This window comes from Dryobates pubescens, chromosome 1 (assembly GCF_014839835.1).
Source record: "Dryobates pubescens isolate bDryPub1 chromosome 1, bDryPub1.pri, whole genome shotgun sequence".
NCBI lineage: Eukaryota > Metazoa > Chordata > Aves > Piciformes > Picidae > Dryobates > Dryobates pubescens.
Genome location: NC_071612.1, coordinates 31,751,015 through 31,772,796, shown reverse-complemented (window position 1 = coordinate 31,772,796; position 21,782 = coordinate 31,751,015). Strand labels below are relative to the sequence as shown.

General features: G+C 49.1%; 1 protein-coding gene across 1 annotated transcript in view; it reads right to left on the bottom strand.

Annotated features, from left to right (window-relative positions):
- The window catches only part of LNX1 (ligand of numb-protein X 1), an 83,863-nt gene extending 79,215 nt beyond the window's left edge, over nt 1–4,648 (bottom strand). Inside the window, exon 1 of the mRNA XM_054163424.1 lies at nt 4,041–4,648. Within this exon, the coding sequence (XP_054019399.1) occupies nt 4,041–4,132 (92 nt within the window). The 5' untranslated portion in view covers nt 4,133–4,648. The remainder of the gene's footprint in view (nt 1–4,040) is intronic.
- Nucleotides 4,649–21,782: the final 17,134 nt, after the last annotated feature.

Genomic DNA, 21,782 nt, shown 5'->3' with positions numbered 1-21,782 from the left:
TGGGTGATAGGTTGGACTTGATGATCTCCAAGGTCTTTTCCAACCTGTTTAATTCTGTATTCTGGCTTACCATGGGCTTGCTCTTCAGTATTTGGCTAAGAACAAGGACAGGAAGAGCACCTGTGCTGAAATCTTTGCTGAGGGCAAGGGAGGGACAACAAGCAACAGTCATGGAAGTGGTTTTGGTGCAGGCAAGTGTCTGGAGATATGTACTTGTTTGCTGGGAATACCTGTAATTATCAGGCTGCAAATAGAAAACTAAAAATAGCAGCACCCAACACCTGTCCCATCAAGGTCACTACAACACATCACAGAATCACCACAGAAGCATCACAGAATCACTGCAGGATCAACCAGGTTGGAAGAGACCTCCAAGAGCATCAAGTCCAACCAATCACCCAACCCTTACTAATCAACCAGACCATGGCACTAAGTGCCTCATCCAGGCTTTGCTTAAACACCTCCAGGGACATAGACACCACCACCTCCCTGGGCAGCACATTCCAAAGGGCAATCTCTCTGTCTGGAAAGAACTTCTTTCTAAGATCAAGCCTATACTTCCCCCTGCACAGCTTGAGACTGTGTCCTCTTGTTCTGGTGCTGCTTTCCTGGGAGAAGAGACCAACCCCCACCTGGCTGCAACCTCCTTTGTTGCAGAGAGCAATAAGGTCTCCCCTGAACCTCCTCATCTCCAGGCTCCATCCACACCCCTCTCCTTCCCACCCACATGACACCTAGCTGAAGTGTAAAAGGCTATGTCAGACCTTCTCCACTTTGTTCCTCTTCTTTGATTCTCCTAGAAGCTCCTGTTTATTTCTTAGCTGGATCCCAGAGCCTGCATCTCCAGATGGGCTTTGGGCTGCTCTGTAATCCCTTTTCCCCACGCCACAGGCTCTGCACTCAGACAAACAAGATGCCCTTGAACTACAGAAATTGCCACCACATGCAGCACAAATAACCTGACCTTTGTTTGTTTGGGTGGGGTAGAAGGGAGGGCAGTGTAAATCCTCTTATGCCAGCACCAGTGATGGCAACTGCAACCCCTTAATTACAACCCCCATGGTCCTCAGGCTATTCCCTTGCTGCTCGCACCCCTGCTTGTCCCCTCCTCCTCGGCTGGCATCTTTGGCGCCTGCCAGCCAACAAAATTATCTGAGGCCAATACTTGTACTGGCCAGCAACCAAAGATAGTGTGATAATGATAAAAGAGAGAAAGAAAGAAGTGTTTTCTACCTTCTGCTGGCTAGCTCTGAGCCATGAGGCGAGCTGTCAGATACACTACCCAAGGCAGTGGCTTTTCAGTCTCCTGCAGAGAATGATTTCCAAAGCCGCCTCTGTGGTGTTCAGGCAGTAAACCTAGGTGCCAGGCTGTCCTTGACACTGTTGCCCATGCTCTTCCACCCCAAAAAAAACTTTGAATAAAAACAACCTGCCTCAGCAGCAACAAAGTGCCTCAGCAAGCAAAATGTTAGGGGGTTGGAAGGGACCTCCAGCGATCGAGTCCAAGCTCCCTGCTGGAGCAAAATCACAGCCTGTAGGTCATAATGTTTGTATAAATTGATTAAACAGAACTGAAAACTGTATTCCACCTTTTCTTTTAGTCAGCTGTGGAGGGTGGAGGGGAATTTTTGGCCCATCACATTCTGTTAGAGAGGATCTTGAATCCACCCCCCATCAGCGGCTTGTGCAGCACGCAGCAGCAGCCAGAGGCACCAAATACACACGGAGGAGACACTCCTGAAACGAACTCAAACTGCCAGGCAGCCTTTTGGATTATGTCAGCCTCAGAAAATCCTGCTTCCCATTGCCCTGGCCACAGACAGAGTGGAACAGGAGGTCCTGAGCTCTGACTCCTGGTAGCAGGTAGCATCCAGGACTGAGTACCGGAGAGGGAACTTGCACCTCCCATTGCTAGCAACCGAAGGCGCACGTCCAAGCCCCAGCCCACACCCACTCCAGTCGGAAGGGCTGCTGGCATGCAGCAAGATTCACTTCTCTGTGGGTTACAAGGCTAAATAAATAAGAGACAAACAGCTCCTAGACGCGGTAGCCCTTTACCCTGGCAGAATCAGTGAACCTGAATTCCCCAAGAGCAGCAAGGAGGCTGCGCCTGCGGCTGTGCTCCGATTAATCCCCTCGGGTTTGTTTTGCCTGGATGTCCCAGATGCCATTGCTCCCGTCAGAAGTGTTCATCTGCTCTGTTTTGAGCTTCATTGCTCCTGTAGCCTGCTTGGCTTAACCGTGTTGTTTGGGTTTGGGCTTGTTTTTGTTTTCAATGAACGTTCTTAAGCAAAACGCCAGCGAGTTAAAACGAGGGCATCGCTGCAGCCCCTCAACAGCAGCAGGGTGAAATGTTTCAAGCACCTATGGCATACAGAAACCCTGAGCTGTGGAGAGCAGCCTGACTAAATTATTCATAGTTGCCTTGCACATGACACAAGAAATTTAAAAGGAGACGTTCTGGTTCAGCAAAACACTGTTTTACCACCCCCCACCCCCCTTTCTTTCCCCCTTCTCTCTCTTTTCTTTTCCCCTTCTCTCTCTTTTCTTTTCCCCTTCTTTCCCCCTTTCTTTCTTCTTTCTTTTCCCTTTCTTCCTCTCTTTTTTTTTGGGGGGGTGGGGGGCTCTGGCAGTAGAGACAAAACTATCTGGAAACGAGTCCCATTGATACTAATCACAACTCTTAGGAAAACATTCTCACTGTAGGCACAATGCAGCCATCAGTCTACTCTGAGCACAATTAGCCATTCCATTCATTTATCTGAAGGGAACAACAACAAAAAATAATCTTGAGAGCTACAATTAGTTAAAATGCAGCCAAAATATAATTAACTGAAGCAGGCTGGAATAAGTATCTAGTTTCAGTTATCAAAGCCCTGTTAACTAGCACAATACCATCCCAGCACAAATGAAAAGTAGTATCCTTTACAGCACATTTATGTCATGGGATGGAAAGCTCAGCTCTGGGGGTGCTGGAGGTGTGGGAATTTGTTAATGTTACACCCCCCCCCCCCCCAAAAAAAAAAAAAACAAAAACCAAAAACTATGATATTTGAACTTAAATTTGCATTACTGTGGTGGGTTGAAAATTTCCCACCCCCCTCTTACCCCCTTGTACAGAAGGGACAAGAGACAGCAGCAGAGAAGTTAATACCAGTCACAACAAAAGCAGTGCAGCCAGGGTCAAGCAGAAGCAAGTTAGAACCTCCCAGCCCAAGGAAGCAAGAAGAGAGAGGGAAATTGTTTACATGACTAGCTTAAGTCCATTATCTTTCCAATGGGATTGTTTAGAACTATCCTTATTTCCCTGTTTCCATCCAATATTTACATTTTACTTCTTTCTGTTCAAGATCTGTGGCAAACAATTTTAAAGGCATAGCCTAAAACTGCCACAATTACAGAGAAAAGAATGTGCTGCTCTGGGGAAAAAAACAAAAAGGAAGGAGGAAAAAAACCCAAACCAACCCACCAAGCCAGAAATAGAGGAAATCTCATCCCTGTCTCAAGTGAATTATTTCTGGGGAAAGGCTTCTCAGCATTTTTGCTACAGGCACCACAGCTTTACACACAGAACATTATGCATTATACACACAGAGAGCGCTTGACTGGGGGTGTCTAGCTTGATGTCTTCCTCTATGCCTAGCTCCTTTGTGAAGCTATTTATGGAGAGCAAAGAGAAAGAAAACCAAAACCCCACAGATTTAGAAGTGGGTAGGGAAAAACAAAAAACAAAAAGAAAGACAACAACCCAAACCCAACCAAACCAAACCAAACCAAACCGCCACGGAAAACGTCGGCACTGGAAGCAAGTTGGTAGGGAGAAAGCAATGGGGATGCTCTGCTATTATTAGTCCCTTGGATGGGAAGCAGTTGGCAAGCCACTGAGGGATTTTCCTGGGTACACACACACAGATACATAGACAGACAGACACACCCCCCCCACCCCAGACACAAAACACGGTGGTGGCGAGCCCCTTCCCGCCGCTCGGGTAGGACAGACAGACAGAGAGCACGAGGCCGATGCGCCCGTGCGTACTCACAGCTCGGAGTACAAGAAGTGCAGGTTGCCCACATTGTCTATGTAGTTTGCAGGACTTAGCCAAGGTAGGACCAGTAACAGGAGAGCCTTCATTGTTTCAGTGCAGGGCTGGCACTGCTGCTAGGTTTCCTCTTGCCCACAGTCTCTCTCTGTCTCTCTCTCTCTCCTGTGCTGGTGGGACACACAACGTGAAGCTTTTGTGCCAGCCAAGCCCCTTCTAAGCCAGCCTTCCCATTTCAAGGCAAGGGTAGCACATTATGAATCGAGCTCAAATCCCTTTAAAGGAAGCTAGACTGCAAAAAACCAACAAAATAATAATAATAAAAAAATAATAATCATTGACCTGTAAGAGGATTACTCCATCTGACTCTCAGATGGGTAGAGGTGAAGGTTTAGGGACAAGCAAAGCACGGCGTGGTTGGCGAGACAGTGACTTATGCTGCAGAGGAGAGCGATGCTCAGGGAAGGGACCTGCCTCCTGCAGGATTCAGAGTGGTTCTTCAGAGGCAGCTGGTACGTTTACATCACTGCCCACAAGCAGATGGGTTACGAGCTGAGCTGCATCACGGAAGGGTGTAGCTGTCTGACAAGGAAGGGAGGAGTGTGTGAGTGTCTGTGTGTTCGGGGGGGTGGAATAAAAAATATGCCCCCCGTGGAGTTTTGAAGCAGGCGATATCAGAAGACCACACCTTTTTAAAGTCAAACCACCACAAAAGAGCACAGCCAACTGCTGGCTGCGTGCAGCTCAGCCTGGATTCCCCCAGCCCCAGTCAGATGGCTCTGTGCAAACGTAAATCATGTAATAATCCAAGGACGTTGTCTCTTCCCAGGGCTTCTCTGGGTGAAGGATGTGAGAGCAAGCGCCTTAAAGGAGGATGCTTGCAGCGCTCTACACCATGGCAACCAGCACTGGAAACAAAAAAAATAATCACAAAGTTGTCTCCTCGATTGCAGAGCACAAAAGAGCAAACTCACCTTGCTCCATCAGTGACCTCCTCCCTGAGGAGGGCAAATTAGAATTCTTTTCCCCCCTCTGAGAGCCAGGATTGGAGTGAGCCTGAACCGTGCAAGAACAGCGAGGGGCTGCCGGCTGCCCTGGTGCCTCTCCTCTAATTTATTCCCTGAGAACGCAGATCACGTTCAGTGGAGATCTCAGATGGGCTCTGAGCTGCTCTCACTGTCAGCACAGGGGTGTTTATGGTTATTATTTTATTTTCACGATCACAGTCCCACACTTCCTCTCCCCTCCCTCTCTATTCACCAGAGTCACAGAACGGCATCGGCTCAGCCTGTGCCTGAGCATGCTGAAGCACAACGTCCTTCTCCTCTCCTGCTCTGCCATGAGTTGGAGGTGGGATGGCAAAGGAGGTGTTTGCATTTCGGAGAACTAAATTAGGCAGAGGCATAAGATACATTTGGCAATAATCAATCAATCATATAATTACAAAGGAAAAAAAAATTGAAGTACTGCAGAGCCTCTGAAGGCAGAAGGTTGCAGAAGTCCTCTTTTAAGGGTTGGTCATTCAGGAATCATAGAATGGTCTGGGTTGGAAGGGACCTCCAAAGCTCATGTAGTCCAACCTCTATGCAGTCAGCAGGGGCATTCTCAACTAGATCAGGCTGCCCAGAGCCCTGTTTAACCTCACCTTGATTATCTCCAAAGATAGGACCTCAACCACCTCCCTGGGCAGGTAATCTGTTCCAGTGTTCCACTAACATCCAACCTAAATCTGCTCATCTCTAGTTTGAAGCCATTGTCCTTTTTCCTGTCCCTGCAGGCCTTTGCAAACAGTCTCTCTCCATCCTTCTTGTAGCCCTCTTCAAGTACTGGAAGGTCATTATTAGGTATCCCTGGAGCCTTCTCTTCTCCAGGCTGAACACCCCCAGCTCCCTCAGCCTGTCCTCGTAGCAGAGGTGCTCCAACCCCTGGTCCTCTGGACTTGCTCCTTCAGATCCAGGTCTTTCCTACATTGAGAGCTCCAGACCTGGATGCAGCACTCCACATGAGGCCTCACCAGAGCCAAGTGGCAGAACCACCTGATTGTATCTGCTGGCCACTCTGCTTTTGATGCAGCCCAGGACAGAATAGTTCTCTCCTATTTCTTCCCTTGAGTGAAAAGCTGAAAGCAGCAAACATTCCCCATGCTTTCCTACTACCCTGCCTCTGGCCTTAGGATAACTCAGCCCTCAAAACCATACTAAGGAAGGAAAATCCATGTCATGAGTAGCAAAGTAGCTGCCTCCCAGCCTCTGTAGCGCTGCCTTCTACTGCAGGTTTGGATGGGAAGGGAGACCACTGCTTTCTCTTTCTAGGCTCCCGCTCCATGGGTTTGCAATGCCAGGACTTGTTGGGAGGAGTCTGACACAGGGGAGAAGGAACAGGAGGAGGCTGTGGGAATGTTGCTGGGCCAGTCTTACTACCTCTGGGTGGACTTAGACCAGGTGAGCCAGGGACATAAGATCTTAGAGTTAGTAAGGGGGAAATCTAGGCCACAGGCATTCAATTATAACCACTGGAATTCAACTTGCCAGGTTTTTGCAGGACCAAGCCATGGTTTACAACACTGCAAGACACGTATGTGAAGGGTATCATTACCTTCTCCTCCTTTGTCTTACAGAGAAACCAAGATACTTGCATATGCCCATGCAGGAGAGTCACCACTAGAGATCAGGTACTGTGTTACAAACAATACTGCAGTTTGCTTATTTGTTGTGTGGGCTGGGTTATTTTCTTGCCAGTTTTATGGCCACAGCCACCATCATATAAAAAAGACATTAAGAGGATCTAAACCCCAGTAAAATCAACTCTGTGTACAGCAAAATGGGTGTTTGCACCAGGGGTGTAAGATTTGGGGGCTGGAGTCAGGAGAGAAATCATTTCAGTGACAGCAGCTTGCAGCATACTGCCAGACCCCTTGCCTGCTTTGCTGTTTAAATCAATATTTGAGGTCTGTCAGAAAAGGACACTGGGCTGGACACTGCTGCTGTCACATTTTAGGGCAAGAGCCAGCAGCAACTTCAACAGAGAAAGCCAGATCCAGAGCTGGGTGGGCCAAGGACACCCAAATCCACAAACACCAAGCCTCTAGCACATGAAAAGTAAGCTCTTGACCTTTGGCAAGGGGATCAAGAAGCCCTTTTGCTGTTTGTTGTTACAGGTTTGGTTGGTTGCTTGTTTGTTGTTTCCTTCCCCCTCCCCCCATTTTTAGTAAGGTAAAATGGTCACATTTTTTTGGTTGGTTAAACCATCATAACTTCAGTGAATAAATTCCTTGTGAGAATCCAGATGCTTCAGGAAATGAGGTCTCCAGTTCAAACGGGGACACATTTGACTGGCAAGCAGCCGAGCCATTTCTCGTTGCAGCCTTCAAGACCCTGAAGCCTGCAGCCATGCCAACACCCTTCTGTTCTCTGGCTCACAAGATGCTCTGACCCTAAGCATTACCTGTCTGCACAGGAATGTGTCCCCAGAAGCAGGGTGGAGGCTGTGGCTTGCTCCACAATGCACAGGTAGAAACACACAGTTAGGAGCGCAACTCACATCTGCAGACCACAGGGGAAGTAATTTCACTGGACAGGAGACACAGGTCACAAAAAGGGCATCTCTCAGACCTCCACCTCTTCTCAAATCTGAGCTCCTGTTGCCTGAACTATCATAGAATCACATAATGCTAGAGGTTGGAAGGGACCTCCAGAGATCATTGAGTCCAACTCCCCTGCCAGAGCAGCATCACCCAGGGCAGTCTGCACAAGAATGCATCCAGATGGGGTTGGAAAGTCTCCAGAGCAGGAGAATCCACAACCTCTTTGGGCAGCCTGCTCCAGGGATCTGCCAGCCTCACTGTAAAGAACTTCATCCTCATGTTGAGCTGAAACCTTCTCTGTTCAAGCTTGAACTCCTTGGTCCTTGTCCTATTCCTGTGCACCCCCAAAAGAGCTTGGCCACCACCACTTGCCCCCCACCCCTCAGATATTAATAGACATTGATCAGATCCCCTCTCAGCCTTCTCTTCTCCAGACTAAAGTACACCAAAGTATTTGTGTGCCTTCAGAAATCACAGCCCTGAATGGATCTCTTCACTCTCCTGCCTTTCTTTCAAAAGACAGAAGATGCAAGGCAGCAGCACCAGCACCAGCACGTGCTTTTACTCAGCAACACACAGCAGTCATCATCAGCTCTCTCCTTGCACAGGATCCAAACTGCTCCCTGGAGAGGCTGTCCCAGAGGCAGAAGAGAGGGTGTCCTGACCCCCAGAAGAGGTCAGGCTGGAAGGGGAGCCCAGCCAGGATGCCCTTTCACACCCTGCTCTGTGAGCCCCACAGTGCCATACACTGGTTCAGTTCTCACCTGGCAGGAAGGAGCCCTCAGCTCCAAAGACCAACACCAAACCAGGACATTTTCTGCTCTACTTCTCATATAGGTCATTTGTGATTCAAAACAGGATTGAAGAAAGGGCAATTATAAAACCCTTAATGTACTACTAAAATTTTTATGATAGCTCAGCTTCCCAAAACTCACAGATCTCTTTGGATGACTTAAATCCACACTTCCATTATGCAGCTAACCACAAAAGGTATCCAACCACGTCACAAAGCACTTTGAAAGCATTTGATTCCAAATAAAAAAGGAGTGAGACACTTGGAGAATCAGAGAAGTGTCAGGGTTGGAAGAGACCTCAAGGATCAGCCAGTTCCAACCCCCCTGCCATGGCCAAGGCAGGTTGCTCACAGCCACATCCAGCCTGGCTGCAGAAACCTCCAGGGATGAGGCTTCCACCACCTCCCTGGGCAACCTGTGCCAATCTCTCACCACCCTCATGGGGAACAACTTCTTCCTAACATCTAATATAAATCTCCCTTCCTCTAGGTTGGATCCATTTCCCCAGTCCTATCACTCCCTGAAACCCTCAGAACTCCCTCCCCAGCTTTCTTGGAGCCCCCTTCAGATACTGGAAGGCCACAATTAGGTCTCCTCAGAGCCTTCTCTTCTCCAGACTGAGCAACCCCAACTCCCCCAGTCTGTCCTCATAGCAGAGCAGCTCCAGCCCTCTGCTCATCCTCGTGGCCCTTCTCTGGACACCTTCCAGCCCCGCCATATCCTTCCTGTAATAGAGGCTCCAGAAGTAGGCACAGGGCTCCAGGTGTGGTTTCATCAGCATGGAGCAGAGGTGGAGAATCCCCTCCCTGGGTCTGCTGGCTATGCTTCTCTTACTGCAGCCCAGCATGCGATTGACTTTCTGGGCTCCACGTAGATAGATGAATGAAGCTGTATATATACACATATACACACAGAGAATCACAGAATCAACCAGGTTGGAAAAGACCTCAGAGATCATCAAGTCCAACCTATTACCTAATACCCAACACCTCCTGGCAACTAAACCATGGCACCAAGTGCCACATCCAATCCCTTTTTGAACACCTCCAGGGATGGTGACTCCACCACCTCCCTGGGCAGCACATCCCAATGGCCAATCTCTCTTGCTGGGAAGAACTTTCTCCTCACCCAGCCTGAACTTCCCCTGGTGCAGCTTGAGATTGTGTCCTCATGTTCTGGTGCTGGTTGCCTGGGAGAAGCCCTATCAAGTCTCCTCCTGAACACCTCCAGTGATGGTGACTCCACCACCTCCCAGGGCAGCACATTCCAATGGCCAATCACTCTCTGTGTGTAGAATTTCTTCCTAACATACAGCCTGAACCTCCCGTGGCACAGCTTGAGACTGTGTCCTCTTGTTCTGGTGCTGGTTGCCTGGGAGAAGAGACCAACCCCCACCTGGCTGCAACCTCCCTTTCAGGTAGTTGTAGAGAGCAAGAAGGTCTCCTCTGAGGCTCCTCTTCTCTAGGCTAAGCAACCCCAGCTCCCTCAACCTCTCCTCACAGGGTTTGTGCTTCCACTGATCTAGTCTGTCAGTTTTATCTGGGGGTGGGGGTGGGAGTGAGGTGTAGATTCAACCCACCACAAAGTGAGAAAAGGAGTAAAGGAAAGGGGGAAAAAAAAATCCAAGAAAAATAAGGTAAAAGTCTCTCAGCACCACCAACTTACTGTGTCTGGAAATGCTGTTCAAGGTGCCCACGCTGCACCACCTGTGAGCAATGCTCTGTGAAAGGGCAGCTAACCATTAGCTTGTCCAGGAGGTTGTTCACAAGGATGCTGGACCTCCGACACGCCTGGAGGATCACCAGCTTGCGGTCCATGGGGCAGAAATCCTTCTCTGCCAGGAAGTTGGTAAGGCAGGCTGTGCAGAAGGTGTGGCCACAGAGCGTGTCTAAGGGCTGAAGCAAAGGCTGCAGGCAGATGTGGCAGATCAGATCATCATCCACTTCTTCAGTGTAGCTGTACAAGTGGTTTTCCTCTGGGCAGTGAGCCTGGCCGCAGGTGACGCAGAGCGGTGGGGAGCTGGCCTCCATCCCTGCTGCTCTCTGGCTTGTGAGCAAGAATTGATGCAATTCAAAAGAGGGCAGAGGGTAATACCACACCTGTTGTCTACTGGTGAGAGCTGCAGCAAGGCTGGTGTGCCATCAGATCTGTGGGGAAGAAAGCTGAAGGTTAGATTCTGTACCTAGGGCATGAACCTGGACACAAGGTAGTCCAGAAGAGAACTGATGGGTTAGATTCTGTACTTAGGGCATGAACCTGGAGACAAAGTACTCCAGAAGAGAGCTGAAGAATGGTTGGATTCTGTACTTAGGGCATGAACCTGACACAAAGTAGTCCAGAAGAGCATGTACCTGGAGACAAAATACTGTAGCAGGTATTAGGGGTTAATTGCATCTTTGGCATAGGAGGGTGAAGCAAAGAAGGGGGCAGGAAAAAACCTAACTGTACACGTCTTTTCCCTTGCATCTAGCTGCATTAGTCTCATTGTAAAGCAAGCTATCAAAATAGGGAGAAACAGAATCATAGAATGGGCTGGGCTGGAGGGGACCTCCAAGGTCATCCAGTCCAACTCCCTCTGCAGGGATATCCTCAACTAGATCAGGCTGCCTAGAGCCCTGTTGAGCCTCGCCTTGAACATCTCCAGGGATGGGTCCCCAACCACCTCCCTGGGCAACCTGTTGCAGTGTTCCACCACCCTCTTGGTGCAGAACTTGTTGATCTCCGAGGTCTTTTCCAGCCTTGCTGAGTCTATGTAAACTGTGTGGGTGGCAGCAAAACTGCAGAGCCGTTTGTAGTTTTCACTTGATGAACCCTAGCTGCTGGTTGGGGCACTTACGTCTCATTACACGTGTGCTTGCTTGGATAGACTGCTTTGAAAACACGGAAGGATAAAATATGCAATGGCCTAATTACTGCTCCTGCTTGAAAAATGGAAATTTGATTTGCTGCTCTGCTGCAGCACTCTGCCCTGGCTCCCAGCTTGACTTAATTTGCTGAGACAATGTGTCAGCCTCAGACACCCACGCTTGGAGGGCAAACCGGGGAAAGCACAACAGCAACCACCACCACCACCATAATCAGTGACAGAGCACATTCTCATACCAAATAGCATCTGATTATTTTTTTTAATGCCATGCCCAACGACTCCAAACCTGAGAAACTCAGCTTGAATGTGGCAGCTTGTTCTTGGCATCAAGGTAAAATGATAGCCCCCACTAACTCTAACCAGACGCTTAAATGTCAAACATTCACTTTAATGCTTTGCTAGATCCCACTCTTGTGCAGTAATTATGCTAAGTGGATGTACCATAATAATTTTTCTGTGCTTGCAAGACTTGAGTTGTGCCTAAGCTCTGCTTCCCCATTAGCAGCAGCTTCATTTGAATCAAAATCACTGCCTCTCAGAATGCCTGAAGAGAGTTTAAAAGCTCCGTGCTGCAACAAACACTTCCTTTAGTCAAAATATTCAGCTGAACAGGTTTTGGTAAAGAAAAAACAAAGCATCTTTAGTGCAAAGACAGCTCTGGCTGCTGCCTGAACAGAGGGGTTCTGGAACCTCTATTACAGGAAGGATCTGGAGGGGCTGGAAGGTGTCCAGAGAAGGGCCACGAGGATGAGCAGAGGGCTGGAGCTGCTCTGCTATGAGGACAGACTGAGGGAGTTGGGGCTGTTCAGTCTGGAGAAGAGAAGGCTCTGAGGAGACCTAATTGTGGCCTTCCAGTATCTGAAGGGGGTTCCAAGAAAGCTGGGGAGGGACTTTTGAGGGGGTCAGGGAGTGATAGGACTGAGGAGGGATGGAGCAAAAGCAGAAATTAGTAGATTCAGCTTGGATGTTAGGAAGAAGTTGTTCCCCATGAGGGTGGTGAGAGACTGGCACAGGTTGCCCAGGGAGGTGGAGGCAGCCTCACCCCTGGAGGTTTTTGCAGCCAGGCTGGATGTGGCTGTGAGCAACCTGCTGTAGTGTGAGGTGTCCCTGGCCATGGCAGGAGGGTTGGAACTGGCTGATCCTTGACAACCCTGACCATTCTGTGATTCTGTGAATTAAAAGCAATATGATTTGGTTCTACTAATGTGATATGCTGCAGAATAAACCAAGAGAAAAGATGGTCATGAGGCTGAGGAGATCAATAAGGTTTGTGCATATAGAGACCAATATGGTCTCCCCTGAGCCTCCTGTTCTCCAGGCTAAACATAGAATCATAGAATGGTCTGGGTTGGGAGGGACCTCCAAAGCTCATCCAGTCCAACCCCCTCTGCAGTCAGCAGGGACATCCTCAACTAGATCCTCAATTGTATTAGCTTGCCCAGAGCCCTGCTGAGCCTCACCTTGAATATCTCCAGGGATGGGGCCTCAACCACCTCCCTGGGCAACCTAATCCAGTGTTCTACTACCCTCTGTCCTGAATGGACAAAAAAGCCTCAAGATGGCTCTGAGTCAGACAATGAGCCAGGTGGGCATGCCTTTGGCCACGTTTGAAAAGGTGATTTTCTACAGGTTGCAATACCGGGGTTTCACCCCTAGATCTGTGTTGCTACTGGCCATTATTGCCTCGGGAAATCTATCGGTACCAGCCCAAAGAGCCAGAGGGTTGTCTTGCCGTTGTCCACCCTCTGGAAGGAAGCATGAGCTTCGCTTGGAAGCTGAACTGTGTTTCAGTTTACCCAGACAAGACAACAGAGACCCCTCGCTGCCTCAGCGTTGTAAAGCCCGGAGGACAAACACGCGTCCTGCCGGGCTGAGAGGCGAAACCCCAGAGGAACCGAGTCCCTGGGACAGTTTCGTTTGACTGGAGCAAAGAGCGAGTGCTGCTACAAAAGGATTACAGCCGAGAAACCTCCTCTCTACAAAGCTTTCAGCTACAAATCCTTAGGGAACAAATCCTGCCTCAGTAACAAGCTGCAGACACCAACAGAACGTGAAACGGTGCTCCGGCAGCTTCCACGTGGTCGATGCCTTTTTGGTTTGTCTCGATCTTAACGTGTGCCACGAGGTATCAGGATCAGTGAGGAATTACACTGATTTTTATAAGCATCTATTGAGGGTCTGTTGCCTTAGGGAATTCTGGAGCTCCCCCCACCCCCCGTTGTGGGCAATCGCCGGCTGCATTGCCGAGGTTCCTTTTCTTTACAGTTTAAAGTGCTGTTTGTTGGTTCAGGATTCTTGTACATATTGTTCACATTGTTACTTGTTCCTGCTGGTGAGGGATCTGTTCCACAACAGAACACCTCGAACCTGGAAATAGGTTTTAATTTGTTGTTTCTTTCTTTCTTTTTTTTTTTTTGGTGGGATTTTTATGATTAATAAATTATTAATATTTTAATTAAGCGCCCCGCTTATTGAACATTAAAATATCCTTTTATAGACCCCCCTTTAGAACACCCTCATGGTGCAGAACTTGTTCCTAACATTCAATCTAAATCTATTCTTCTCCTCAGTTCCCTCAGCAGCTCCTCATCAGACCAGGTCTCTAGGTACAACTAGAAACAGCACTACAGCTGCGAAAGGACTCAGATTATTTCCACAATGACACCAGAGAAAGAGAGGCAGCCCTACCCTGAGGCCATGCTCTGCTGCAGCAAAAGCCAGGAGAGAAGCCTTAGTGGACACCAAGGCAAACCCTCCTGGCCAGATTCCTACTCCTGAGGAATATGACCGATTAATAATGCATTGCCTGGGAGAGAGGGGAGGTGCAGGGAGCTGCACCTGAAGCTTACCATGGTTACACCAATTACAAATGCTTGCCGCTGTGCAGGGAAACAATCCCCGTCCCTGTTAATTAGTAACAGGCATTGAATTTTCAGCAGGGCTTAATTCAAGTCCTGTGACCTCCATTATTTAGGAAGTGTGCAGCAAATCGCAGCATAAATTCTGGAGAAAAGAATCCAGAATTATTGGCTGCTTCTGGTTAACTGCTTTGTGTTCAACCACCAGGAACACTCTGGACACATCAAGCAATGACATGATTGCTGTCTGCCTTTGGGAGTTGATTATACCATGGAGCTGCCAGCCAGATTCAGACTCTGTTTGCAGTCATGTCTAGCATTTCTGCACTGTCACAACAGGGCACACAATTAATTTCATGTCCTTTTAGGAAGCTTACAGCCTTGGATCCTCTTTTACAATAGAAAGGAGAGGGAGAGGTGGATTTACAACTGACCTACATAAGACCAGTGCCTACTTCTCCTTCTATTAACTGAATAATAAAATATGCTATGAGCAAGGAACCCTTCCTCAGGTAGGAGGATCATCCAGTCCCAAGCCCCCTGCCATGGGCAGGGACACCTCACACTACAGCAGGTTGCTCACAGCCACATCCAGTCTGGCCTTAAAAAGCTCCAGGCATGAGGCTTCCACCACCTCCCTGGGCAACCTGTGCCAGTCTCTCACCACCCTCATGGGGAACAACTTCTTCCTGATATCCAATCTCAATCTACCCATTTCTGGTTTGTTTGGTTTTTTTCCCATCCCCCCAAGTCCTATCACTCCCTGACACCCTCAGATGTCCCTCCCCAGCTTTCTTGGAGCCCCCTTCAGATACTGGAAGGCTGCAAGAAGGTCTCCTCAGAGCCTTCTCTTCTCCAGACTGAACAACCCCAACTCTCTCGGTCTGTCCTCACAGCAGAGCAGCTCCAGCCCTCTGCTCATCCTCATGGCCCTTCTCTGGACACCTTCCAGCACCTCCAGATCCTTCCTGGAACAGAGGCTCCAGAACTGGATACAGTGCTCCAGGTGTGGTCTCAGCAGAGCAGAGGGGGAGAATCCCCTCTCTGGCCCTGCTGGCTCTGCTTCTCTTGCTGCAGCCCAGGATGTGATTTGCTTTCTGGGCTGTAAGTGCTCACTGCTGGCTCCTGTTGAGCTTCTCATCCCCCAGCACCCCCAAGTCCCAGATGTCAGCAGCACTGCCAACCTCAGCAGGACAAAGATGTCAGCCTGGCAGTCTCATGCTTGCTTACAGCTAGAGTCACATTAAGAAGGACTGCTCGCTGCATGGAAGATTGGCAAAAGGAGCCTTTGGAAGCGTTAGCAGTGCCATGACCAAGAGAACAGCACCAATGTCTGCTGCTTTGCTGCTGTGCAAGTTTTCCACAGGTCAGGTCCCAGAGTTAGCATTGTTGTACAGCTGGGCTTAGAGAAATAAAGTTAAACACCGATCTGTAAGAATTTCAGTGTGGTGACACTGCAGTACACGAAGCTCCAGTCCATGGCAGAGATCTGGAGCACACAAATATGGTGCAAAAGAGGAAGGAAGAGCATTGCCATCTTGGATATCCACATTTCCAAGCTTTCAGTCACAAGATGGAAGGAGAATAGTCACATCAGAGCATGAGACAACCCCCAGAGCAAGGCAGCATCGTGGTGACACATCCACCCAACAGACTGCACAGAACTGAAGGAGCTGCAGCTTAAGGGTCCTCACTGCTTAGGAATTCACAGCCAGCAGAAGCTCTAATGGCTTCTACCCAGGGAGGTGGTGGAAGCCTCATCCCTGGAGGTTTTTGCAGCCAGGCTGGATGTGGCTGTGAGCAACCTGCTGTAGTGTGAGGTGTCCCAGCCCATGGCAGGGGGGGTTGGAACCGGCTGATCCTTGAGGTCCCTTCCAACCCTGACAGTTCCATGATTCTTAAGAGAAAACAAAGCAGATGCAGACAATGAGCAGGGATAGTGAACATGGAGAGCAGGTAGAGAGAAGGCCTTTCATCACCAGCACAACCAGGCCTGTAGCTGTCCCACCCAATGAAGCACTTAAGCAATCTTAAGTTGAAATCCTGACTTACCATTCCAGTGACACTGGCAGCAGCATGGCAAGAGGAGGGCTTGCTGAGCAGAGCAGCAGAGCTACCTCTACCCAGCCACACCATCAAATATTAACCCAGCAAGCAGCTCAGGAGGCTGCACCTGGCAGCAACATGGCACAAAAGGGAAGTTTAGAGTGGAATAAAAAAAATGAGTAAGCAAGGGAAAAAAAACACCTAAATGCTCAAAGGTAGTGAGAAAAGAGCTAATGCAGGAAAGAAAACTGAGATGCAAAGCCACCAGACACTGACACAGAGCCTGGAAGGGCAGCAACTGGCTTAAAGCCCCAGTGCTGAAAGTCAGGCTAGTAAATGAGCATCCCTGGAAAACAGAACACCACCACAGATGAGCTGCAAGATGATCAAGGCAGAGAAATCTAGCTCCAGTAGCTCTGCAGTAGCATATCTGGAGGATAAGGAAGTCGTCCAAAGAAAGGTTGGGCAGCATGTGAAGGGACAGTGGATTCTCAATAATACAGCAAGAGCACTACATATTAGTTGGTTTGGGGGTGGGTTTGTTTGGTTTGGTTTTCTCTCTGTGCTTAAGTGCACTTGCAGCCCAGAGAGCCAAATACATCCTGGGCTGCATCAAGAGAAGCACAGCCAGCAGGGCCAGGGAGGGGATTCTCCCGCTCTGCTCTGCTGAGACCACATCTGGAGCACTGTGTCCAGTTCTGGAGCCTCTGTTCCAGGAAGGATCTGGAGGTGCTGGAAGGTGTCCAGAGAAGGGCCATGAGGATGAGCAGAGGGCTGGAGCTGCTCTGCTGTGAGGACAGGCTGAGGGAGTTGGGGCTGCTCAGTCTGGAGAAGAGAAGGCTCCCAGGAGACCTAATTGTGGCCTTCCAGTATCTGAAGGGGGCTCCAAGAAAGCTGGGGAGGGACTTTTGAAGGGTGTCAGGGAGTGATAGGACTGAGGGGAATGGAAAAAACCTAGAAGTGTGTAGATTGAGATTGGATGTCAGGAAGAAGTTGTTCCCCATGAGGGTGGTGAGAGACTGGCTGTGGTGGGCTGAGAGAGAAGGCCCAGCTTTCCCTCCCCCACTAAGAAGAAGTGAAAAAAAACCCACAGCTAACTCAGCCAGAAAAGCAAAGGGAAAATGCTGTATTTTACAAGGACTATGGAAATGCAGGGGTATGTACACAAAATATACAGATTTACAATATATACAGAAATATACAGCAAAGAAGGATACAGGAACAGGCCGCCCCCCCAACCTCTGGACAGAGGGGGGGTTCCCCCCTGTACCCCCTTCTCTCCCCCTACCTCCCTTTCTTCCCAAAGAGGGGTTAGAGAGAGAAAAAGGCAGTTACAAGGAAGAAAACTCTTGTTAGGCCTAGGATTAGTGCTTATCTGTTATCTGTGGCCCTTCTGGCCAGATGCCCAGAAGCAGACAGGCTGGAAAGGGAGAGGGAAGAGGAGCACCCAGGACACTGAAGGAAAATTCCAGCTGCACTAAAACTTCAAGCTTCTACCAATCTACCAATGAAATTCATTTAGAGTATCAATATTTACAAAAACATTCAGCCATAGTGTCCCAGCACTGTCCCTTTCTTAAAGGCACAGCCTCAAACCGTCACACTGGCACAGGTTGCCCAGGGAGGTGGTGGCAGCCTCATCTCTGGAGGTTTTTGCAGCCAGGCTGGATGTGGCTGTGAGCAACCTGCTGTAGTGTGAGGTGTCCCTGACCATGGCAGGGGGGTTGGGAATGGATGATCCTTCCAACCCTAACCATTCTGTGATTCTATGATTAATGCTCTGGTTTTATTTTGGGGCCCTAAGCACATGCACAACAAATCCTGTATCTGCTGAATGGAAGGGGATGCCTCTTCTTGCTCTGCTTCCCTGCCACGCAGCCCTGTAGGAGATGGAGGTCCTGCTGACACAGCTGTCCTGCTCCTCTTAGCTGGACCACGATAACAAAGTCTTGCTTCATTCTTCCCCCAGCCTCTGCATGGGCTGTCATCTCTACACAACTATGGGCATCTCAAAACAAGTCACAGCCACTGCGTGGCCAAAGTGACTGGTTGCAGGCATGCAAGTCAACTGTTCCATGACAGCAGCATGGCCAGGTGCCAAGTTAAAAGCTCTTTGTTCTCCCAGTGATGGTTTCACCTGGCTGTCCTCTCAGCACACGAGCTGTGAGCATCCTGCAGTCAACATCTGCCTTTCTGGGAACTCAGCTTGTTTTGCTGAGAGCCTGCAGACTGCCATCCTGCTTGTCAAGGTTGAAAAATAACCACATAAAATTGCTAGGAGACTTGGCATCTTTTACACCCATGGAATGAACTCTCTCCTGAATGGCTCAGGTTGGAAGGGACCTCAGAGATCATCTCCTCCAACCTCCCCACCATGCCCAGGGACACCTCTCAACTAGACTCAGCTGCTCAAGGCCTCATCCAGCCTGGCCTTCAACACCCCCGGGGAGGAGGCAGCCACAGCCTCCCTGGGCAGCCTGTGCCAGAGTCTCACCAGCCTCCTGCTGAAGAACTTCTTCCTATGATCCAGTCTGAATCTACTGTTCCTCATCTTCAAACCATTCCCCCTTGTCCTGTTTCTCGACACCCTTAGGGAAAGTCCTTCTCCAGCTTCAGCCCAGCTGCCAGTGGCTACACTGGTCAAGAGATGTGGGCATTGTCCCCATCTAGTGGCTTACCTACAGTGGGTAGAAGATTGGATCACAACCAGGAGGGAGCAGAGGTCGTCCTTCACCCTCACACAACAGCACAAACCCTTCATGTTATGCAGGTTTAGCTGTGACCATACTCAGGAGAACACAGCTCTTGCTAGAGAATCCAGGGTGCAAGAGCACTTCATCTACAGTGGAGGCATCGGATTGGATGCTCATACAAAAAGCCATTTGCCATTAGTTAGAGAAAGTGCAACATGATTTTAGTTCCCTTTCACCAGACTCTCTCAACTGTCAGCAGCTTTCCCTTTACTGTGTTTTGGACCACTGAGTGCTTCTCTCCAGCTGGAGTATTTCACAGCTAGCTAACACTGACTTCACTGCTCAGGGTAGTGCTTGGATTTTGGAGGCCACTGGGCAGCCTTCTTGCTTCAGAATGCTAGAAAGGAGTCATGGAAAATGTTCTAGAGAGACCCCTATCCCAGTAACACCACTGTGCAGTGTTTTACATCCAAAAAGGCAGTGATTCACATTTCAAAGGACTCTCTATAAAAGAAAAGTCTGGAGAAGAGAAGGCTCCAAGGAGACCTCATTGTGGCTTTCCAGGATCTGAAGGGAGAAAGCTGGGGAGGGTGTCAGGAGTGATAGGACTGAGGGGGGATGGAACAAAACTAGAAATAGGTAGATTCAGATTGGATGTTAGGAAGAAGTTCTTCCCCATGAGGGTGGTGAGACACTGGCACAGGTTGCCCAGGGAGATGGTGGCAGCCTCATCCCTGGAGGTTTTTGCAGCCAGGCTGGATGTGGCTGTGAGCAACCTGCTGTAGTGTGAGGTGTCCCTGCCCATGGCAGCGGGGTTGGAGCTGGATGATCCTTGAGGTCCCTCCCAATTCTGAGAATTCTATGAAAACCATATCCTAGTTTGCACCAACCTTGGCATAGCTGCACTAAAGGCCAAAGGGCTGAGTCAGTCACTCAGGCTACATTAAACTTTGTTCAGAGGATGCTTCAGAGCCTGGATGAGGCACTTGGTGCCATGGTTTAGTTGATTAGGTGGTGATGGGTGACAGGCTGTACTCAATGATCTCAAAGGTCTTTTCCAGCCTGGTTAATTCTGTATTCCTATAAAACACTGATGTGCCTAAAACCTTATCACCATGCCTTAGCACCAGCATTCCCTCTACATACATCTCTCTCTCTCTTTTCTTTTTTTCACCCTTTCTTCCTTATTTTTTAAATCTCACAACATTTTCTTTCTGCTTGAGATGTAATTAGAATAGAATAGAAGTAACCAGGTTAGGAAAGACCTTCGAGATCCATCCTATCACCCAACACCATCTAATCAACTAACCCATGGCACCATGGTTTAGTAGCAGACCATCTCCAGTGGAGATTTGTTGTGGGCAGAAGTGAGATCACAGAACTTCAGGGGCTGCAAGAGACCTTGACAGATCACCCAGTCCTACCCCCCTGCCAGAGCAGGATCACCTAACACCAGATTCCACAGGCTGCATACCTCCAGTAGCTTGAAAAGGTTTGGGGGGATCCTAGAGATATTGACTGAGCAGATAAGAGGTCAGCTTAGCTTCTAAGGTTCTAGAAAAGGCTGTTAGAACTGGCTCTTGGGGGAAAACAATTGCACTTCAAAGCTCAGCACATCAGTACAGAATGTCTCTGAGACAAACAGGAGCTCCCAAACCTCTCTGCTGCTTAGACTCAACTTGAAGACAGGCTGGGTTTGGGGTTATTTTCTTTTTCCCCTCAAAGCTATTATTAGTTAGAAAAAAATCCTCTGAGCTTTCAACAAGCAGAGGATTTTGCAGAGCCTTTAGTGATGAAAGGCATTTCCAAGTGCAGAGCAGAATCCAGCCGTACAGAGGGTGAATAACCCCAGCTTTTTAAGTTGCAGCTCAAGCTGTGAAACCTGACAGAAATGTCATCCTGTGCCTGCATGCACAGGAACTTCAAAAACCAGAACCAGATTAGTTGAGAACAAAAAACACCCCCCCCAAAAAACCCCACACCCTCCAACAACCCCAAAACCCAAGCACCAAATAACTGTTTTCCCTTTGGCTCATGCTGGAATTTCCAGAATAAAGCAATGCTGGGAAAAGGGTGTGTGGGGGGGTTGTTATTGGGGATTTACATCTCTGAAATGTCTGTTTGGAATGTATGGAAATAGATTCTGCTTTTTCATCTCCCTCTCCTGCACACCCACGCAAACCTGAGCGTCTCTGACAAATTCCTGGACGCAGGACTTTGCTCAGCCTGTGTTAAAAAGAAGGAGAGTCAGCCCAGAAGTAATTTTTGGAGGATATTAGGAACAGCTGAATGAGATTTGAGTGATCAGATCTGAAGAAAACAGTGCATGCCCTACCCATACTACCAGAGACTGAACCACAGAATGTCAGGGTTGGGAAGGGACCTGGAAAGATCATGGAATGATAGAATGGTCAGGGTTGGAAGGGACCTCAAGGATCAGCCAGTTCCAACCCCCCCTGCCATGGGCAAGAACACCTCACACTACAGCAGGTTGCTCACAGCCACATCCAGCCTGGCTGCAAAAACCTCCAGGCATGAGGCTGCCACCACCTCCCTGGGCTACCTGTGCCAGTCTCTCACCACCCTCATGGGGAACAACTTCTTCCTAACATCCAATCTGAATCCACCCATTTCTAGTTTTGCTCCATTCCCCCCAGTCCTATCACTCCCTGACACCCTCAAAAGTCCCTCCCCAGCTTTCTTGGAGCCCCCTTCAGATCCTGGAAGGCCACAAGAACGTCTCCTTGGAGCCTTCTCTTCTCCAGACTGCACAACCCCAACTCAAAGCCCCCTTGGTTGTGTGAAGTAACTCACCTCAGCAGAAGGTTGTGCTTCTGAGGAGCCTTGTTTGGGGCATGCCTCTAAGCTGTCAAACCCTGTGTCAGCTGAGGGAATAGTTTCC